The 21,533-nt window shown below is 42.7% G+C and overlaps 2 protein-coding genes across 2 annotated transcripts; one reads left to right on the top strand and one right to left on the bottom strand.

Annotated features, from left to right (window-relative positions):
- Positions 1 to 1,416: 1,416 nt before the first annotated feature.
- LOC108874822 (cytochrome b5) lies at positions 1,417 to 4,221 on the bottom strand. The gene is made up of 5 exons (XM_018663365.2): positions 3,892 to 4,221; positions 2,249 to 2,377; positions 2,114 to 2,143; positions 1,966 to 2,000; positions 1,417 to 1,871 (listed from the first exon to the last, which is right to left on the bottom strand). The coding sequence occupies exons 1-5, from the start codon at positions 4,027 to 4,029 to the stop codon at positions 1,787 to 1,789; spliced, it is 417 nt and encodes a 138-aa protein (XP_018518881.1). The 5' UTR covers positions 4,030 to 4,221; the 3' UTR covers positions 1,417 to 1,786.
- On the top strand, positions 2,386 to 19,634 carry LOC108874820 (uncharacterized protein C18orf63). The gene is given in 15 exon segments (XM_018663360.2): positions 2,386 to 3,014; positions 6,644 to 6,772; positions 7,206 to 7,284; positions 9,444 to 9,500; positions 9,643 to 9,754; positions 11,266 to 11,307; positions 12,203 to 12,279; positions 12,424 to 12,536; positions 12,977 to 13,073; positions 13,612 to 13,635; positions 13,637 to 13,698; positions 13,924 to 14,110; positions 15,319 to 16,221; positions 16,735 to 16,818; positions 18,816 to 19,634. Coding segments are annotated over 14 exon segments (2,088 nt in total). The 5' UTR covers positions 2,386 to 3,014; position 6,644; the 3' UTR covers positions 18,939 to 19,634.
- The last annotated feature ends 1,899 nt before the right edge of the window (positions 19,635 to 21,533 follow it).

The raw sequence follows: 21,533 nt of genomic DNA, 5'->3' as shown, positions 1-21,533 counted from the left end.
AGCCGAACACGGTGCGTCATGGGGCGTCGAGTAAACAAACGCATGACGTCACCGCCGCCATCATCCTGATGTCACGCTGTTCTCTCTCCAAACTGAGGATTCCTTATAAGGAGAGATCAAACATGGAGGTTTGACTGTTTGTGTTCATGAGTTAAATTCAGTTAAAAAATCACCACCAGGTTTTAACCATGACATTTAAACATAATGATTAAACTCACCGACTGATTCTCTCTGAAAAACAAACTCTTCTTTTGTTGCTCTTTTTAAGGAAACTGTTGTTTGCGGTTGTTCGCCGCTGGGTGGCAGCATTTCTCTGACCTGCTTTATCTGCTTCTATGAGAGTTCACTCTGAAGTTTTTCAAACATTCACTAAAGTTAAGTTACAACAACAAAAGTCCTGCATTTAAAGTTCTCCAACCTAGGGCCCGGGCTCCTCCAAACGGTCACCAGATAAATCTGAGGGGTCGTCAGATGTTTCATGGACAAAGAGAGAAGAAAATCAATCACTCAACAACCTCCGTCATCGCTCACAGGAGAGTCTCCCAGGTGGTGCTGGATCCTCCAAACTCCTGTTGGAACGTGCAGTCACATGGAGGCGACCCATGTGACCCCACCAAACTCCAGCTCAGGAGAGTCCAGCCTCTCTGCAGGAGCCAGTGCTGCGAGTGGAGGTGAGTCTGATTATATCCTGTTGGTTTAGCTCCACCTCCTGCACCTGTAGAGGTTTATTCTACTTTCACTCCCTGGACTTTTACATTGTCACTGAAAATCTCTGTCGTTCTAAATGATCTTCCTGTTTTTCATGAAGCTGCTGGGTCTGAAGTTGTTGTGTTGTGAATCCACTAGGTGGCGCTGGAGGGCTGAGCTGAGCTGCTGTGTTTCATGTTCAACATTTATCTGATAAAAGTGATAACCTCACACACACCTCCTCACAGAGTAAACTCACCACGCCTTCAGCTCCGAGGAATAAAAAACAAGATTTCAAAATAAGAGTCAAAAACACGTCAAACTGTCTGGTGACAGTGAGTCGACATGTTTTTAAACTTTATGACCCCATGACCTCCTCCCTAGCACCACCCTCAGGACAAACGTGATATTTCACTACTCTCTGTCTTGGCTGCTTTTCCTCAGCTGTCTCCACAGATGTAGAGCCTTGATTTTCTTTACTGAAGTAGAAGTACAACAGGAAGTTGAGGCTCAGACACATTTTGTAAAAGAAGTCAAAGCTTTAACTGTAAATCAGAGGTGTATGGATGTGAAGGCACCTGTAGGCAAAGCAGAGGAAACAAGACCCAGGATGTTTTTATAGAAACAGCTGCAGCTTGTTGAGAGGTTGTTGTGTGATTGAGTGTTTCCTGCTGATTCAGGATTCTACTTCATTCATGCTCAGGTCAAAGACGTTAACATGCAGCGTGATGACGCTCTGCATATTTATAAACTCATTTACATTCAGTGACAAAGATATAAAAAGATACAGGTAATTACACATCCACTGCTTTTCTACAAGATTTCAAATCACAGATTTCATAAAACCATATTTCAACATGTTTCATAAATTCAACAAGGTAAATGACTTCATTAACATTTTGGTTGTTTAAACAGCATGAAATGAATCATGGGTATTGTAGTGATGGTTTCCCTCTGAGACTGTTTTTAATCCACGGGTCAGACGGTCGTCAGTCTGGAGCCGCAGCGTCCGCTCGCTGCCATTGGCTGGTTCGGCTGTCAATCACAGGTTTGGGAAAATGGCTGCAGCGCTCGTCTTGTTGAGGTGCTGATGATGATGTCACTCGCTGTCCATGGTGTAGATGCGGTACATGAGCGTGACGATGGCCGCCACCAGAGCGGGAATCAGCCAGTTAGACCACCAGCTGCAAGAGACGGAGGCGACCAGGTAACGAAAGCAGTTAGACCTGCAGCTGTGTGTGTGTGTGTGTGTGTGTGTGTGTGTGTGTGTGTGTGTACCTGGTCTCCTCCTTCAATGTGGTCACCAGTGTTTCCTGTAAAACACAAACCACAGGCACAGTTCACAGTAAGAACACTCAGAGGTCAGAGGTCACAGAGCTGACACTGACACATGCACAGTAATAATACGACAGAGCTCTTCACTTACCACAGGTTTGGCGATCTTGTCTCTGTCGTCCTGCAGACAGACAGACAGACAGACAGTTAGTGACAGTGAATGTGTTGCTGCAGATCTCAGCTCTGATACACACACACACACACACACACACACACACACACTGACCGGGTGCAGCTCTCCGATCACCATGGCGCTGGCCATCTCTCTGGCGTCCGTGGAGTGTCCGACGTCCTCGAAGCTCTCGGTGGCGTCTCCACCCGCCTGCTCCCTCAGCACCTCCTCTCCTCCGGGGTGCTGAGACGAAAAACAAACACACACACACACACACACACACACACACACACACACAGCACAGAGTCAGCGAAGCTACGACCAGAAAATGTTTGGCATAACTGATAAATAACTTCAGACCAGTGTTCTTTCCAAAACTTTAACTATAGAGTCAGTTTGTGTCCTGAGGACAGACAGTGAAACCATTTATATTATTCTATATAATAATCAGAATCAATCAGAGCAGCTAATAATGCAGCCAAAACCATCACGTCACGTGACGAACAGCGAGGTGGAGGAACGCCTGACTGTTAGAGAAAGTGATTAAAGTATTCTTTCTGTAACAAATAAACAAACAGTGTTCAGGTGAATCACTACAGTGTTTCAATGCATCGCAGTTTATTAATATCCAACACCAAAGTGTCCTGGCAATGATTTACCACAGGTCTCAGACCGGCCTGCTCCGTGTCCTCCAGTGACTCTGTCCAGCTGCTGCCAGATGCTACAGAACACCTGGATCCAGTGAGTTCTGACTTCACCTGACACTGAGCCCAAACAGGAGGGAACACTCAGAGGAGCAGGATTATTGATGAGCTGTTAAACTACAATAAGAGGGCGGCAGAGTAAACGGAGCTGAGAGAGGAGTGTGTTCAGCCTGAAGGTAACTCGACCTCTGGAAACTGGGTTAACTATTGGACAACACGCCCACAGCCTGACCCATGTACAGCATAACGCCTGTGGCAAATAAAAGGCCTGGATCCACGTGCTTGATCAAAGGTCAAAGGTCAGTCTGCCAAAGTGATCAGGTAGAGCTTCATTCTGCAGGAGAAATTCTAGATGAATCATCTGTTGATCGACCATCTGCAGCTCAATCATTAATAAAACGTAATGATGAATTAAAGCTGAGCGTTTGCTGACAGGTCAGAGTCCTCACTTACACTTCCTGTTGTCACATCAACTGAAAGTTCACTCACAGACACAGACACACACCAATACACACCAACCTGCCAGAAATCAGAGTCAGCTCCACAAGACTTTTAATGACTTTATCTTTGTGGATTTCCTGTGATTTTTCAGGCCAAACCATAAATTGATTATTGGAGAAAATAATCCAGTATTGATCAGGCTCTATTTATTCCACATGTGGAATCTGACATGTCTGTTAAAGCTGCCTCACAGCTGCATTTTGACCCTGTCAGAGCTCCTTCAATGCTCAGGTCACATTGATTGATTATTAGTTATTAGTATTGGTCTCTGAGATCCCATCAGGAGCAGTTCAGTGATACAGGACCGAGCACAGAAACCAGGAGTCTCCAGCCTGTTGAACTGGACTCAAACTGAGAATCTCGCACCAGACTCCAGCCAAATAAAGTCAGATTTTGCAGCGCGCTCTAACAGCTCACAGTGCATCACTTTCAGTTATTTTCTACTCAAAGACACAGAAAGCTGACCGGGTTTTTTTCCTGTGTTGGGTTTGACCACCCATGCTCTGCCACAGAAATGGCCTTTAAACTGAGCGCAGTTCACCTGAAGCTCACCTCTTCCAGAAACTTGGTGACATCGTAGACTTTGTTGTGGATGATGATCCAGGTTGATCTGAACGTGTTCTGCTCCTCGATCTCTGACAGTCTGAAATATCTGACTCCATCGGGGCTCTTCTCCTCATTTTCACCCATTTGTTTCTCGGAAAACTCGGACAGGTTGAATGTAAAGAGGCGCTGAGGAGCAGTTAACCGGCCAGTGTGTGGTTATATAATCCCACCGAGTGTCAGGACCGTGACTCCGCACAAACTCTCCGACATTTACCCCAGTTTCTATCAACAACACAGTCCCAAGTTTCAGCGCCTGGAGATTTCACCGCCGTCAGCTCAGACAAAATGAGTACGGACCTGCACTTTCAAAATAAAAGTCTTCTGACAAATAATTATAGCATTATCATTCCTTAGGGGGTTTTATAGCCATATAAGTCTCTGCCTCAAGTCACAACAGGTGTTTATCTAAGAGGAAAATCTTAAAATGTATTTCCAGGAATCTGGTCCAGAACATGCCTTACACAACCTGATTTCCTAATTAATTATTATCAGGTAATCCGTTGAATTCTACATTCAAACATTAAGTAACCCGTTAAAAAATGTAAATTACAATAGGACAAGACAAACTACAATAATATCGTTTGAAATTTAGTTTTTGCTCTATTGTTTATGTTAGTTCCGCTTTTCCAGCATTCTTGCACTAATTTGTTGACTTTATTTTGAAAGGTTCAAGTCTAGTTTCCGGTCAGACCGTGTTTATTTCCGGCGGCTTCACGGAGCCTCAGATATCCTGGCACCCTCAAGGAACCGCCCCGCCGTCCTCCTAGCGCTGCTATTGGCCGTTATCTGTCCTCTGGGACTCTCTGATTGGTCCCCGCCCGGTCAGTCACCAGCGAGCTGTGGGCGAGGGCGAAGCTAGAGTTCAACCCAGTTCAACAAGCTTTCAAGGAAACCAGCTTCTCACGCAAGCGGGGAGCTGCGGTGAGGTCAGCCGCTGGATAATCTCGTCCTGTCTGATTGTTCGGGGACGTTTCAGTGCATTTACCATAAAGGCTAGAGTATGGGGGCACTCCAGTTTTAGTGTCAGCTGGTTTGACCGCGGTGAGAGTCACGTATCTCACGTAATGAGGGTTTTATTTCCCTCGCGGAGCAAGTTACCGGGCAGCTGGAGGTCCGGTTAATCACAACACCCAGCCGACTTGTATAACTTGTAAAACAATGAGATAAATTGTCACGTTGTTTAGAAAAAGTCTTATTTTTCCTGCTACAGCGCTTTCCCGCCGACTCCTGGGGAAAGATTGTCTATTCATTCGTTGTTACACTCCACAGTAAAAAGACAAAACAAAAACAAAGATACTGTTTAAAGATACCAACCTTTAACCAGTACAAACTAAACAAATGAAGTAAAAATAAGCAAGGCAATAAGAAGTTAATAGCAACTGGAACAAGTAGACTAAATAATAACAAGCAGATGACATGGTACACGCTAAACTAACATGGTAAAATGTAGTCACTTTAATAATGAATCAGAAAAATAAATGTGTCGCTCTGGATGTTAACAGAAGTTTATTCTCCATACTAATATTTTTTCCCACATTTTGTTATTTTAGCAGCTTGCTTTACAATGTGTGTATTTATTTAATAACAAATATGAAATCATAAAACATGAACTCCGCAAAAGGAGTCAGAGTGAGACCTCCTCATACGTCCTCACCCATCTTTAGCTAAAACGCTATTGCGATTGTTTCGATGTTTTGTTACTTAAATCCTCTTTTTACCGCTATAACGTTCATAAAACCAAAATTTCTCGTAGTAAATAGATGGTATAACGGCCTAGTGTAAATTTAAAATAAAGTTGGTGCGTTCTTATTAATGTAAAGTCTGATAAAAGCAAACTAGCTAGGTGGTTTTGGGGTCAAGGAAACAAGAAGAGGTGAGTGAGACAGATTTAGCTAACTGCTCTTTATTTATCATATTTATAATTTTATTAATTTTTTAACCAATTTATGTTGTAATGTTCACTACAAGTTACCAGAGCTCCAAGTGGTGTGTTAAAATCATCATATATCAATATCACTAATTGCTGAGTGGCCATTTTTTTCCACGGGAAGCTAAGCTAATTTAGCACAGTTTATGTGTTTGGGTCTTTATCAACAGCAGACTGTTGCTAACTCCCTTTAAATGAATAATGAAGTTAAAAATGTATAAAGTATGAGTTAGTTTAGCAGGATAATGTTGTACAGTGAACCCTCGCTATAACGCGGTTCACCTTTCGCGGCTTCGCTGTTTCACAGATTTTTTTAGTGCAGTTTTTTTATGCTTTTTTTTTTTTTACAGTGCATTGTGTAGACCAGTGTCAACAGTTTCCGTGCCTCGTCTCTGTACAGCCCTTATAGTTATTTGTAAGAAAACGTTTATATTTTTATTTCTTAAACAAATGCTTGGGCCTGAAAACAGGTTTTGATCTTTGGTTTCATTCTATAGTACAGTATTGTATTGTATAATAATTGTAAAAAATAAAGCTGACTACTTCACAGATTTCGCCTATCGCGGGTTCTTTTTGGAACATAACCCCCGTGATAAACGAGGGTTCACTGTATAGCTTTGTTTTCTGCTCTAGTTTCATCAGAAAATACACTAATTAAAGTAGTAAAAGTCTGTGATTAGCTCAGACACAGGATTTGAATTTTGTAGAGTATTTCTTCTGATACTAAAACTGATCCTGAGGCTGTTTGTGTGTGTGTGTGTGTGTGTGCAGGATGAGTGGAGGAGTCCAGCAGTCGTTGTTTTTCCTCGGGCTTCCGGACCTGAAGAGGCTGGTGTGTGTCACCCTGACTCTACAGGAGCAGGACGAGGAGCCCAGGAGCAAACAGATTAAAACCTGCAGGTGAACTTCTGTTTGCAACCAGTAGAGTCGCCTCCTGCTGGTCATTAGAAAGAATCGAGGTTTAAGACACCTCTGCATTGGCCATACTTTACAGACTGTGGTGACAAGTCAGCTACAGACCCAGTTTTCAAAACTTAGCTGATTAGGCTCCAGTCTGTCACACCTGATGAATTCATTAACAGCAGTACGACAGTTCATATTTAACGTGAGTATAAGTGATGACCATCCAGTCCTCTGTGGTGAATACACACCTGGTTGAAGGGCAAAGCTCGACCACGAGCAGAGGACAGGTTTTACCAGCACTGGTAGATTTTATCCTGCTCAGTGTGAAGGACAAAATCAGCTTTACTGAACCACTTGAACGCAGCAGTCCTGTACATGTGGCCTTGAGTAAACTGTGTGTGTGTGTGTGTGTGTGTGTGTGTGTCTGCAGAGAGCTGGTGTTGCTGTACTCTGATATCCTGGCTTCTCCTGCTCTGGACTCCTTCACTGATATCACAGTGGTCATGGCCGTAAGAGACACATTATTTTTACACATTTTATGTTTATCTGCTCCTGCAACACCTGAATTTAAATTTCACTCAAGACTTATCTTATGTAAAATATACAAATAATATAAAATGATATGCATAATATAGAGAAAGAGTAGATAAGGGACAGCTACCGTGGTGTTGCTATATCAAAATATCTGTGGTAAACAAAGTTATATGGTCCAGAAGTCTTAAAGGATGAAAAGTAAGATCACTGAAGTTCTTGTTTCGCCACTGACAGACTCAGATTGTTCTTCTCAGTGTCTGACAACATTATAGATAGTATTCCTACAGCAATAGAGCTTAATATTAACAAGTCAGATCCTTTCAGTTTAACCTGAAACATCTCTGTATATCAGCACCAGACTCCACTGACAAAAACAGGGATTTAACCAGGAGCTGCTGGAATACCACTGCCTCCATCTGTTAGTTATCTATTTATTTTATTTTATTTAGTATTAATGTAGTATTACATTTTATATTCATTTATATTTTTAATTAACCTTTCATTTGTTATAATGTCAGCAGAAACACCTCCACTGTAGAAGACTGTCGTCTTGTCTCACTGACTGACAGCTTTATAGAGTTTGACATCATAATCTCCACCAGGGGGATGAATGATCACCGTGGAAACGCCTCACAAAGCTGCACGCCACCTCACACACTACATACTTCAGCACTCACTCCTAGGCACGCAACACACAGAGACACACACAACACCAGACACACACACACACACACACACAGGCTCTAATCATTCAGACAGATTAGATTTTTTCTTGCAGAACATGTCGTGAGTCTTCCTCTGTGTAACTGTGATAATCAGTCTCAGAGCAGCTTCTCTGTCTGAGTCCTCACAGGAAATCAGATGATGTGATTGACAGCTTCTTCCCAAGACGACACATTTGAGAAAGGTGATGCTGCAGAGGAACTTCAGCTTCAGTGGATGTTGGCAAAGAGTCTGTCACTTGAACCAGAGCTGCTCTTGTCGAGCTCTGCTGGAGACCAGTTGAACAGTGTATCAGTGCCTGTGACGTCTGATTTGTTGAGTTTTCTGATGCAGATTGAGTTTCGCTGCATGTTCGCCGTCAGTGATGGTGCCTTCATGTGCGGTTGTTTTTACCATGTTTTACCATGTTCAGCTTTGCTCGATTGACCCTCACTACACACTCGGGACAGCTCAACACTCACTCACTCGTCAAGTTGACTTTTTAGATTCTGGAGGCAGGGACAGTGGCGTTAATGTCTCTGCTCCTTTGATTACATACCAGTTTTCAGACTCCATCAGTTTCAAGTTGACTGGAATTTAATTCCAATCTAATAAATTCAATTTCAAATGATGTGATTCAAATTCAGCTGACTGACTTTCAGTCTCTACTGACACATATTTCTGCTGATGTGCATAATGTGAGGCTGAGATACGTGTTTGCGTGCCAACACTAAACAAGCAGACACACGCAGCCAAAATAGCTGGTCTGAATTCCAAACATTCCCTGTGTGCCTGTTCTACACACACACACACACACACACACAACAGAAGACTGTTACTGACTACCCACATTGTTACCCTGTGTAACATAAACATGTTCTCTCTCTCTCTCTCTCTCTCTTTCATTCACTCTCCTGTTGAATGGAATCAGGTCAGAAACAGAAACTCAGAGGGAAACATTCCAAAACAGGAAAATATTCAATATTACACAAAGAGATACAGCAGTTTTACACTGCTGAATGTGTTTTGCAGGAAATAGAAACTGTGAAAGAGTGATGGGTAAATGAAGCACATGACTTGTGGACATGACAATGGACAAGTATTTGTGACTGAGATGTGATTTGGGTCAGGCTGCTAAAACACTTGGTTAGAGGATAACTCTGGGATTTTTGAACATCGGGCCTTAATTTCCCATGTTTTTGGATGTAAATGATTTGATGTTGGTGTTCACACAAGCATTTTTTAGACACTTTATATTCTGCACATTTCTGCACTAAAAACACTTGATAACAGCAAGGAGAGGTTGTATTTTCCAACTTTACTTCAGTGCATTTTTAAAACTAGATTTTATGTCCATGAATTTTAAAATACTTGAGAGTGAAATATTGTGAGATAACTGCTCCATCTGTGTCTTAATGTTCTCTTCCTACAGATCCCGTTTTTCCAGAAAGGCATCCTCCAGGCGTTTGGACAAAGACGCCGTCTGCAGGTGTGATGAAGTGATGGACAGATGGACAGATAACTGTGTGTCTGTTAGTCTTCAGAGTGGTTCATCCTTCATTATTGTCTATTCCGTCTGCTTTTAGTTGACAAAAACTGGATTGTGTGTGTGTGTGTGTGTGTGTGTGTAGATGGACTCTCCTCGGTGTGTGTTTCCAGGTGACCTCCAGTGTTGTCTGTCCTACTCTCTGATCACCAGACTGGCTCCCAGCTGGAACAAAGCAGGACTCTACCTCATCTCTGGTACTGTGGTCACTGCTTTGAACTTTGTTTTCTTACCTTGAATTTAAATTGTGCAGAAGATGCTTGAAAATCTCGGATCTCCTGTTATCGTCTGCAGAGTTGGGTCGATTCAGGTTTTGTCGGCTCAGGTTCTGACAAATTAAAAAGTCACCTACATTAGTAACAGGCATCATGACAAAGTGATTTAACATGATATTATTTCTCTTTGTGAACAGACTGACGAGCTCATGTTGTGTCTGTTTACTGGAACGTTCTAGAGTTTTTGGGGTGTCGACCAGAGGAGACATGACTGACTGAAACTGAGCCAATGTGGCAACATCTCAGATTTGAAGCCGATGAAAAAGGAGAGCTGAAAAACGTCACATGTAAACACTGTAGGAAAAAGAGCAAAAGGCAAAAAGCCAACAAGACAGTTCCCCTGCGGATCGTGGAGCTGCCTCACATTCGATGTACCGATCTGGTCCGGTGTTTGGCTTAATAACCTGAAACAGACCAAAGCTGTCGGGGGAATCGAGGGAGATTAGAAATGACTCTGGATGTAGGTGTTTCTACTGTGCTATGGCAATAATAAATTCCCGCCTGTGCTCAGCTCTCTGGTGAACTTCTCTTTGCTTTTTCATGCAAATAGAATAAATATTTTTACATTCTAGAATAAAACCTTGACTGAAGCTGCATCTTTTGAAAGGAGGAGGAGGAAACTGCTCAGAGGATAAACTGACCTCTGGATCATTGCATCAGAACAACACTGTTTATGAATCCCTTTCAGGGAAACTGACGCTCCCTGTTGAAGCACTGTGATTATCAGTACGTATAGATTATAGATTATTATGGCATTACTGCCAGTGTTAGAATGACTTTGCTGTTTCTGCAGAGTGTCGGCTTCACAGCAAAGTCCAACCTGTAATCACTGCTCTCATACAGGATGTTTGTAGTTTGCCACGGTCAAGGCTGTAGTCTATGTGTGTGTGTGTGTGTGTGTCTTTGATCAAAATGACAACTGAGTGTTGCAACATCAAACCTTAACCTTGTACCCAGTCTGACATAAAATAATGTGTGTGTGGGTGGTAGAAGAAGAAACTTACATTCCCTAAGTCAGAGCCTGAATTAAAATCTTTATCGTAATCTGAGCTCTGAAAAACAGTAGATAAATCACCAATAGCTAATCAATATGTCAGGACTAAATTAGGAAAGTTATCCAACAGAGTAGTCAGCTGCCCTGTATCCAGCTGGGTTTAGTTTATCGTACAGTAAGAGCCTTGTTAGCCTTGAACCCTGAGTAGCCTCTGCTGTGCTAATGCTAACACAGCATGACGTGCTAACAGGCTGCAGGAGGACAGACTCTGCACTGCACCCCAACCCTGAGTGTTTCCTCTGTGGCCTTCAGACCCACTGACACTGAAAATATCAGCTTTCACCTTCACCTTCAGAGATGCCACTGTTACCTCTACTACCAGTGCTTTAGTTTGACTTCATGTTGCTCTCACTTGTTTTGTTTCTGTGCTTGTTCCTAGGAAGAGACTTTCTGACTGAGAGGGGGAGGCTGAACGCTGTCAGTAAGTTTTCTTTCTCTTCAACACATCTTTTACTATTCAGTATCTATGTACCTGAGGGAGTAAATGATACAGTTTATTTTTAATTCAACCCAACCAGCAGAATCTGCAGCGCTTAGATCTGACACCTGAAACATAGAGCAGGTGTTCCCAACCTGTCTTCGTTTGTGACCCTTTAAAATGTTTCCTCATGCGTCTTCATCACTTTATAAACCTCTTATTATGGGCTTGGTGTGGACCTGAGTTGTGTTCAGAGTATTTTTCTTTTCTTATCTGTTTTCAATAATTTTTAGAGGCCTGAAGAGGTGAAAGAAAAAAGTAAATAAAACTGCATGTGATTGATTTATTTTTGTGACCTCTGGATCCCGACCCACAGGTTGGGAAACACAGCAGGTTTTTGATGCAGTGAACTCACATTAACTCAGAATTGGATGTTCTGTACAAGGAGTTTTTTCATGACACCTCTGAACACAGAGAACATGTGCAAATAACAAATAAGACAGATGAAAAATCACTGTGAAACTACAGCTGTCAGCTTCTCCTGGTCAGGATTCCTTCAGGAGGATTTTACCAGGCAGCTGAATCCTCCTCAGAGGTCTCCTCCTCTCCAAAACAAACAGCAGCTGATTCAAACCAGGGAAACAGCTTCATGTATCAGAGTTGACGACTAAATTCATCTGGTTAAAATATAAAGTCAAAAACAACCAAGATCTATACGTTCTGTCTTAGAAATAAGGCTTTACAACTGGATGAAAAGTCAGTTTTGACACCTGTGCAAAGAGGATATGACGCCATCGACAGGTGACCAAGTGAAATTACAGATTTTTCAGGTTTGAAAATGACTGGAAACATCTGAGATTTATGACATTTTTAGTTTGACCCCGTGTGTGTTTCTCAGGTTTGGAGCTGAGCACCAGTGAGGGTCAACTGTGCCTCAACATCGAAGCCAACACTGTCAGACTTCCCCCAACAAGAGTAAGACAACAAAAACACTGTGATGATCATGTTCTTATTTTAGAACAATACTTTGTAATTTATGTCTTTCACCTGAAAGAAACTAAATAAACAACATGAGAATAAGAGCAGCTTATGACAGCTGTGTCTGTGTGTGTGTTGCAGCTGGAGGACTTTGACCTTCCTCCGTTAGTACTGAGGAGGTTCTGCAGTGATCCGGACTTCATCCTTGATCCTACCTCCACCAGGGGAACCATCTGGTGTCATGTCCTGCCCAGGTAGGACAGCTCCACCTGCTGGACACGATAGAGACGGCACCAAAACACCAGACAGGACACTGCTGCCTTTGTTTGTTTGTGTTATTTTCAGTGGTGGGAGAAGTAATCAGATACTTTACTGAAGTAAAAGTACCACACAGTAACACAGACACACTAACAGATGGAGGCAGTGGTATTCCAGCAGCTCCTGGTTAAATCCCTGTTTTGTAGAGTCTGGTAGTGATATATAGAGATGATTCTGGTTAAACATAAAGACAGAGACATGTTCTCTCTGACTGGTGAACAGGAGGCTGTGTTATACTGACTGTGACCAGCAGGTGGAGCTGCAGCTCTTTTTAAACACTCGGTCATCCTGCTGCAGGTCCTCAGGTGCTCTGATCTGATATACCGACTATATACCTGATGACTGACAGTGTGTGTGTGTGTGTGTGTGTGTTTAGTATGAAGAAGGGTCAGATCATCACCATCAGCCGTCAGCTGCCCAGAGACGGACCCTTCAGGACCTACAGAGACCTTCAGAGCCACTGGAACTGTCTGGTACACAGTAATAAACATGAAGAAAAATGGATCTTAATTGGCTGGTTTCTATTATAGGAGGTTGGCATAGCAACTGCTGGCTGTCTCTTTATTTCTCTATAATCAGCCAGGTCGGTTATTCAAGCCTCAGTCATTTAAAACTGATTAAAATGATCCTTTAACTCTTTTAAAACAGTATGTTTACACAGGTATTTGTGACTGAAAACATCAAAGACAGATGCATACGACAGGTGTGTGTGCACGTTGTTCACAAATCTCCAAAACAAAGGTATCAGATTGGTAAAAACACTGAATAAAGCAGTGTTTCTCCGACTCTTGGATGTACACAGGATGTAAGGAGACAATTTAAGATCCAGACGTCTAATGACTAGAATCCTCCAGACAGTTAAAGATTTTAGTTTTACGGTTATAAAAAGTGATTTGAAGCAGCAATAAAAGAGTCAGCAGGAAATGATTTAGTGTCCTGCCATCAGGCCGACAGCCGGCTCTCACAGAAAACTCTGTATGCACAGATAACGTGTGTGTTTGTGTGTTTCAGTACGGGTACAGACTCCCTGAGCTGGCAGGAGGAGGAGGTGGTGTACTGCAGCGTTTACTTCAGACTGGTGGGAGAGAGACTCTTCACGTATCCTAAAGAAGACATGAAGCTCTGATAACTGTTGAACTCATAAATCCTGAGAGTGGGTTCAGTAACTTTTAGGGAACAATGAGGATGTTCTGGGAATGTTTAGGGAACCATTACTCCATCAAAACATGTTTACACCTTGATGAGGGAACATCCTGTTGTAATGGTCCCTTAAAGGTTCAGGTTCAGGTTCATTTGTGTTCCTTTAACCTTCATCCTGAGCAGGTATCCTCTGAGCTGCATCCGCCTGCAGCCGGTGCAGCGCTGCCCTCGGGTCGACCTGCAGGGGGCGCTGGGCTCCTTCCTGTCTGACATCAGGGGCAGAGTGCAGAGTGTGTGTGGCTTCTCTGCTCGCCTGACCAGCAAACCCTGTTACCACACAGCCAGCCTCACCTCTGCTGCTTCAGCACAGGTACTCACACAGAACCTCCTCCTGCCTGAAGCTGGAGTTAGGCCTCTGCACATAAACAAACATCTACGGTGGAGTTTAGACACATTTGTTGAGGCTGAGGTTCGAGTTCACGGAGAGGAAACGCCATCATCAGACCATTTCACACCTTGTAAAATCCTCATGGACAGTTTTATGACTGCAGAGGTGTGACGCTGAAGAGGAGGAGGAGAGAAAAGTTCCCTCTCTCTGGACCTTGAGAATTCATTTTCATGAGACGGATCTCAGGAAGAAGGTGAATGAAAAGTGTTTCTGCTTGTCCAGAGGTCGTTTTTAATCAACACTCAGGAGGAATTATGTTGTCAGGTCGTCCGTCTCATTCTTGTGAACTTGATGTCAGGAACAACTCGAGGGAATTTCTTCAAAACATTCTCTTGATTAGAATTTGATAGTCAAAGGTCAAAGGTCACTCTGTCCTCATTAAACAGGATTTTGGCCACATGCTATTCAACAGCAAGGAGGTCATTCTAGTTCACACAAAGAAGGATGAAAGTAATTGATCATCACATTATGAGCCCTTACATTTTAACATTCTAATGAAACAGCAGCAGACCTTTTTCATTCACTTTATCTCCTAATACATTTTCTTAAAGACTCATTCACATTCATTCAGGGATGTTTTGCCCACAAGGTAAAGTATCTGTTCCTGTCTATAACAGTTTGAATACATGTGTAGCTCCACTCAGGCGTTCTTCAGCAGCTCTGAACTTGAGATGACGTCAGTAGATGAAACTATAAATTGTCCATTCTAATGCTGTAATGAAGCAGGTGGAATTAAAGTTATCTCTCATCCTGAGAGCTCATTCTGCAGATGTAGGGAAAAAGGGTTTTCTTATTCACAGAGAGCAGTAAAGTGTGTTTTATCAGCTGGAGACAGAAATCTCCAGTGAGATCGATTCACTGTTCACAGAGTGAAACTCAAATATTTATAGTGTTCAGCAGGGCTCTTTTCCATCTATAAGCTGAAGGTAAGTTATTTTCTGTCTTGGGAAAAGCTGAAAAACACTCAGATGAAAGGCTCCTGTACGAGAAGGTGAAATGTGTTAGGCCAGTTAGCAGAGTTGTGTTTATTCCACATGTAATGTTTTATTTTGATCAAATGGAAATAAGCTGAGGTTTTTCCTCTTTGTAAACAGCTTTCTAGTTTATTCTAGTCTCCTCCTCTTCTTCAGGTGTTGAGTGTGGAGCAGGTAAACTTGACCACTACATCCTCCATCAGATCCGTCCTCACCCAGCTCCCTGCTCCTCCTCCTCCCCAACCTGTGAGGCCCTTGTTTGGGTCCCAGCCTCCAGCCTGGACCCCTCTCTCCCAGCAGGACGGAGCTCAGGGGCTTCTGGGAAATGGATACGGATGTGGAAACAGTCAGAGTCAAAGTCTGGGGAGAAGGGAAGTCGGAGACAGGCCTTTGTCGCCATCTTCCTCCTCCTCCTCCTCGCATGTTTCTTTTTCCATTTCTGATTCCACAGGTTACCAGTCAGCTCCTTCCCTCACCTCCTCCTCCTCAGTCCTCCCCCCTCCTCCTCCTCCCAGTCAAACCTCGATGAACCCTGCTCCTAAACTGGTCCCCATCTTCAAGAACAAGCATCCATCACGCCACATCAACGTCGCCCTGCTGCGCGTCCAGAAGCAGAGGGAGCAGCTGAGAGGAGGAGGGGAGGAGAGGAGGAGGGTGACGCTGCCTGCCTTTGGGAAGCTCAGACCTGTCACTGCTCCTTCTTCTGCTCCTTCTTCTTCTTTTGCATCCCTCCCAGTCCCTCCTCCACCGTTCATTCCTCGCTTCAACCGTCGCCCGAAACCTCAGAGCAGCACCGCTCCTCAGCCATCAGCTCACCCCAGAATCAAGCACATCTCCAGCCTCAGTCCTGCATCAAAGGCTAACCCTGGGTTTATCCTCACTCCAAAACCAGAGATGAAGCTTAAATCCAGGTCCAGCCCCAAAACTAGTGTGAAGACTACCTCTGAAAACCATTCCAGCTGTAAACTGCAGGGAAAAGCAACAAACCAACCGTCTGCTGCCCCACCTGAGCCTCCTCAACCTCCGACATCCTGTGACGCCTCCAGCAGCAGCAGAGAGGTGAGTCCTTCGTTCAGACTGTTAAAAATAATGCAGGTTATCACAACTTTTGTTTTACTTTTAGATTTTTTCCCATTGTTTCTGTTGTGTTTATTGAATCGTCTGAACTTTAGTGGCATCGCCTTGTTTCCAGATTTAAGACAAAGTTTTTTTGTTTATAACAGCGTTTCAGGAGATGATTCAAACCCCTCCCCACAGCTCATTGATTTATCCGGCGTCTACCTTCCTCACAGCTGGTGTAATCCTTCAGTCCTCTCTCAGCTGAAGCAGCAGTTATGAGCTGTTAGTTGTTTCACTGATACTTTGGATTGTTTGTCTTTTAAATGTGTTCTCATTTTTACAGCTTATACTAAAAGGAAAAATGCTGCTTTTGGAAACACCAGCACACTGCACTGTGCAAACTGTGGTAGATCCCAGTGGAGATATTCTAATGGGAACCAGGCTGTTCAGTGTCAGCAGTGATTTTCAGGCTCCTCTCTAACTGTCCTGTGGTTTGTTGTCGTGTTGTTTCAGGGAATTGTGTTTGAGTCAAAGCCGAAGAAATCCAGATCTGCGACACGAGATGTGGATGTGGAGAAAATGGCCAGAAGCAACCAGGTCCAGACACACAATGAACTTCACCTCCTTCCTTCCCTCTGCCCTTCCTTATCTTCCTCTATCTGTAATCCTTTCCTCCTCTTCCTGCCAACACCTTTTCCTGCTTTCACTTCCATAACATTGTTTATGTTGAACTGACGCGACCACAGCAAACAGTTTTCACCAGCGTCAACAAGCACCTAAAAAAATCCTGTTCATGGCCCTGTGATCTCTGAAATGAGATGTCCTAAAATGACACCATACACAGAGTAACCCTGTGTCCCACTCTCCTGAACGCATCGAGGGAATTTCTTCAAATTTGGTGCAAAGGTTCACTTGGACTCAAGGATGAACTGATGGGATTTTGTCAGTCACAGGTCAAAGGTCACTGTGATTGCACAAAACACTAATTAAATGTTACTGGACTGGTAAGATCGTTCAGTGTCCACTTAGCTCCTCAGGTCCACATAAATGTTTTTATGGATGTCCTCATCCATAATTTATGAGTGTGTGGACTGTTCAGCCTGTACGTGTCGACAGCACAGAGAGACAGTAAAGAGAAGGGACAGGTGTGTCTTCCGTCTGCATTCATGTCCATTTTGGAGGTTTTCCAGCCCTTGACAATAGTTTGGTTTTCTGCTGTGTAACGGAGCTCGCGGCCTCACACAGGTGCCACGAGGCTGTAGAGTTTGTTTTATTAAAATATCGACGGGCACTTTGTTTCAGAAAAGAGAGGACGTGACAGGTGATGAATTTCCAGTGTATCCACTCACACTGCATGTACAGCTTCAGCTTCCTCATAAACATCTTTTAGGAGGACTACATACATTAAGGTGATGTATTAAAGTGTGTTAGCGTGATGGATAGCATACACAGAGTTCTGTCAGCCTCGGTTTCCATACAAACATCTTTTCGGAGGAGGGTAAGGACTGTTAAAGTGATGAATGGTCCGGAGGAGGCGGGAGCCCACAGGGAGCCGAGCAGATTAATAACAACATTCATCAGTTTTACAGCTCCAACCTGCAAGTTTTCAAGAACAATACATCAGCTGCATTTTCTGTTTTACTGTTATTTACACAGCTACAACCCTGGACACATTGTTCTGTAGCCTTTTTTAAGGGCAGCGCTGGCACAGTGTAGTTACTGCCTGCCCTCTGTAATTAGATACAGAGAGGAGAAAGTAAAATGGGTCTGATGATAATTATGTAAGTTGTCTGTGATGGTCTGTGATTATCGATCATTAAGTCATTTACACTGGTTAATAGTGTGTTCAAGTGTGTTTATTTTACCTGTCTTGTTTCATGCACAGAATAAGACAGATGTGAGATTAAAATGAAGGAGGAGACTCTTTCTCACGTCTTCTTACAGCTGCACATTCAGTGTCTCTCTGTCCTCTGCTGTCAGATACTAATGCAGAGTGCTGCATTAATGTGCTTTTATTTCATATCAGGCTGCTGTAGTTTGTTTCTGTGAGCAGGGGAGCAGATTCATCACCTGTTAACTCACATGACAGTGATTCACTTTGCACTGTTTTATTTCTACAAGTGACATTACAGTGTACTCATTTAACAAATTTAATAAATAAAGACTGGAAACAACCTGCATCTCTAAAACTCACTGATTAAAGGTGTAAAAGATAAATGCAGATAAAATTCTTTCCAGTCGGTGCAGTCTTCCTTATTGTTTATGCAGAGACATCGCTACATACCAGACTCCACAGAGAAAAACAGGGATTTTACTGGGAGCTGCTGGAATACCACTGCCTCCATCTGTTAGTGTGTCTGTGTTACTGTGTGGTACTTTTACTTCAGTAAAGTATCTGATTACTTCTTCCACCACTGAAAGTCTCACAGTAACACAGACACACTAACAGATGGAGGCAGTGGTATTCCAGCAGCTCCTGGTTAAATCCCTGTTTTTCTCTATGGAGTCTGGTAGAGATAAAATGGCTGTTTCTGGTTCCTCTTTCTTTTTGTGTTTCTCTCACTTCATTCACTCTTCTCTCTCTCTCTCTCCAGTTGTCCAAGCTGAACTCTGCGACTCTGTTGGCCTGGTTGAAAGGGAGAGGAGTGCTCGTCAGCGCCAAACACAGGAAGGAGGAGCTGATGCTGAAGGTCATGAGCTGTCTGGCCGAGGCCTGAGACACACACACACACACACACACCATATCTACTTAATAGACTTACTTTGGAGTATTAACGCTGTGCTAAGCTCCTCATTTAAGGATTTGATGTAAATCTGGCGTCTTATCAGTGAATCACAGGGAAACTGGAGCAGATGAGACCATCTCATCCTCGCTAATTGAGATGCTGAAGATTTGCCAAAGTGAAATTCTGGTGTCAGATAAAGTCGCTGCCGTGTCCACAGGAAGTGATAAATTGAAAACTACAAAGTAAAAATCAAAATGTTGCAAATCAAAGTTTTTTTTTCTCTCATCTCTTTGGTTTTGTTTGATGTGAAGCGTCACAATTGTTGAGGTTGGTGAACAGTTTTAATCACCTTGAAGGAGTTCTGATCAGTTTACATTTTTCAGTCAGTTACCTCTCAGAGCTGCAGTGGTGCAAAACTTTTCTCATGCATCTTTAACCATCTGTCGTTTATTGAATTAAACATAAACAGAACTATTCTCCTGTGCAGTGTTCATTTAAATCCATTTATATTTTCACTGAAAGTATTCTCTATTCTTTTCCCTACACTCAATATTTCCTTATCTATACAGTATTTATTCAGTAGTTCCTTGCTTGTTGTTCAACAATGTACAATTGTATTTACACACTGAGGCTCTGTTTTAAAGATAAGTCTTAAAAACTGCTGTGATATATATTTTATTCACTAAACTCTGAGGACTCCTTCTTTTCCTCTCATTTTTCTCTGTGAGCTTTCAAGGTTTGCAGTTTGAAACACACACACACACACACACACACACACACAGAGAGATATAGATATAGATATGTCGAGTGTGTTTGTGTTTTTTATGTCTGCAGGGTGTCACATTCCATCATCAGGCGAGCTGAGTCTTGTTCTAAATACCAGAATAGATCCCAGTATATTTCTATATATATATGTAGTGTGTGTGTGTGTGTGTGTGTGTGTGTTCATATTATACTGACTTTCTAGTCTGACAGACGTCTGATTGATTCCTGCTGTGAAATAACAAGATATCCTGATGATAACTAACAAAGCCAAACACCTGCCTGATACTATATTAATTTAGTGCGACAACAACCAGAGCTCCTGCTCCTCCAGCTTCTATAACTCAGTGTACAAACAGTATGTTCTCTTTTACCTGTCTCTCTAAAAAGCTAAAATGTTTTCCAGCTAACCAGTTTTTGTGAATCTCAAAACTGAAAACTGAAAACCAGCAAACGAATATTTGATATTTGGATTCAGCTCTGACTTATTGTTTTAATCATTTTAAATCAACAAGGGTTTAAAATCCAGACAAAAGCTGTAGTAGGTGTCCTTATCTTATCTAAACAAATACCCCAGCAGAAACACAGGTGAGGAGAGATCAGCTAGCAGAGGAATCCACCTTTATAATAACAGTCTGAAACACAGCCAGGATTAATTAGGAGGCTAAATAAACCCCCTGGCTGCTGAGACCATCATTAAAGTAGAAAACAGTTCATTTAGAAACAACATAAATGAACCAGCTGTTGAAATAGAGCCCAGAGAAACTAATAGAACCATCTCATCTCTCTGTTGTTGACTTTTGACTTTAGATGTTTATTCTGGGATCTGAGCAGTTGATTCAGAGAGTAGAGGTTGAAAGAAAACAACAAGCTGTCTCTAAATGACCTATCCAATGATGTGAAGATTTTAAATTTAGCTTTTTAAAGAGATGAAATATAGAGTCAGAAAAGTCAGCTTTAGTCAAATAAATGAAAATTATAATCTGTCTCTTCCTGGGAAAAAATCTAAGCTCAGTCTATGAAAATACACAGAGCTCAGATGATGCGTGATCCCGCTGTATTTGGAGATTATGACTGAGAGGGAAATATTTTCTCAGCGTAAACATCTTTAGTTCTCCACTTAATGAGACGGGCACTTCTCCTCATGACAGACGTGTAATCTGCTCTAAATATAACTGTGATCGTAAAACACACTAACAGCAGCTCTTGGGCTGCTGGAGAGAGATTTGGGAGAGTTTGTGTTTGGTTATTTGCTTCCAAATGTGAATGAAAGGAGGATTTCTGAAATAAATCTCAGTCTGGAAAGTTGCTGGATCAGTTGGACTGTGGCTTCTGTTTCCAGGAACACAGGACACATGTTTTCAGAGTGAATACCAACACTGCAGTTAGTCACAGTGGACGTTTGTCGCCTCATGAGTCGGTCTTTGGCCCTGTAAATCACTGACAGCTTGACAGAATCTGAAGCACATATCCTGGCGGTTTTGACCAGGTTTTACCTCCACATGTTGCTGGAGTCTGTCATTAGTTCAGAGGCCTCGAGGCCCGGTCACACCAGCATTTAAAAATCAATTTGTTTCAATGGATTTGTTTTCATCGGTGGGCTCACTAGCAGGGAGAAAGTCATTTTTTCACATGGAGTTCAGCTGTGGTGAACTTTGTGTCTCCGTCCAGTTTTACTGAACCTCCCCTGTTGGAGAATAAACGGTGGTTCACAGGCAGCTGGACCAACACACTGCTGATGTGGTGTTTTACCTGGGGTTTGTTGACACTGAAGGAAATACAGAGCAATGAAATGTGCAGCATAGTGAGTCCTTGATGGTGAGT

This window comes from Lates calcarifer, unplaced genomic scaffold, assembly GCF_001640805.2.
Source record: "Lates calcarifer isolate ASB-BC8 unplaced genomic scaffold, TLL_Latcal_v3 _unitig_5616_quiver_586, whole genome shotgun sequence".
Taxonomy (NCBI): Eukaryota; Metazoa; Chordata; class Actinopteri; family Centropomidae; genus Lates; species Lates calcarifer.
Note: the sequence above shows the minus strand (reverse complement) of the source record. Positions and strands in the feature narration are given on the sequence as shown.

Bases quoted from the DNA above. Each gene is read 5' to 3' on its own strand.
- LOC108874822 (XM_018663365.2), bottom strand. From the start codon at position 4,029: ATGGGTGAAAATGAGGAGAAGAGCCCCGATGGAGTCAGATATTTCAGA. The intron at 2,378-3,891 runs GTGAGCTTCAGG...TTTTCGTCTCAG, and splicing joins TCACCAAGTTTCTGGAAGAG to CACCCCGGAGGAGAGGAGGT. The intron at 2,001-2,113 runs GTAAGTGAAGAG...TGTGTTTTACAG, and splicing joins ACAAGATCGCCAAACCTGTG to GAAACACTGGTGACCACATT.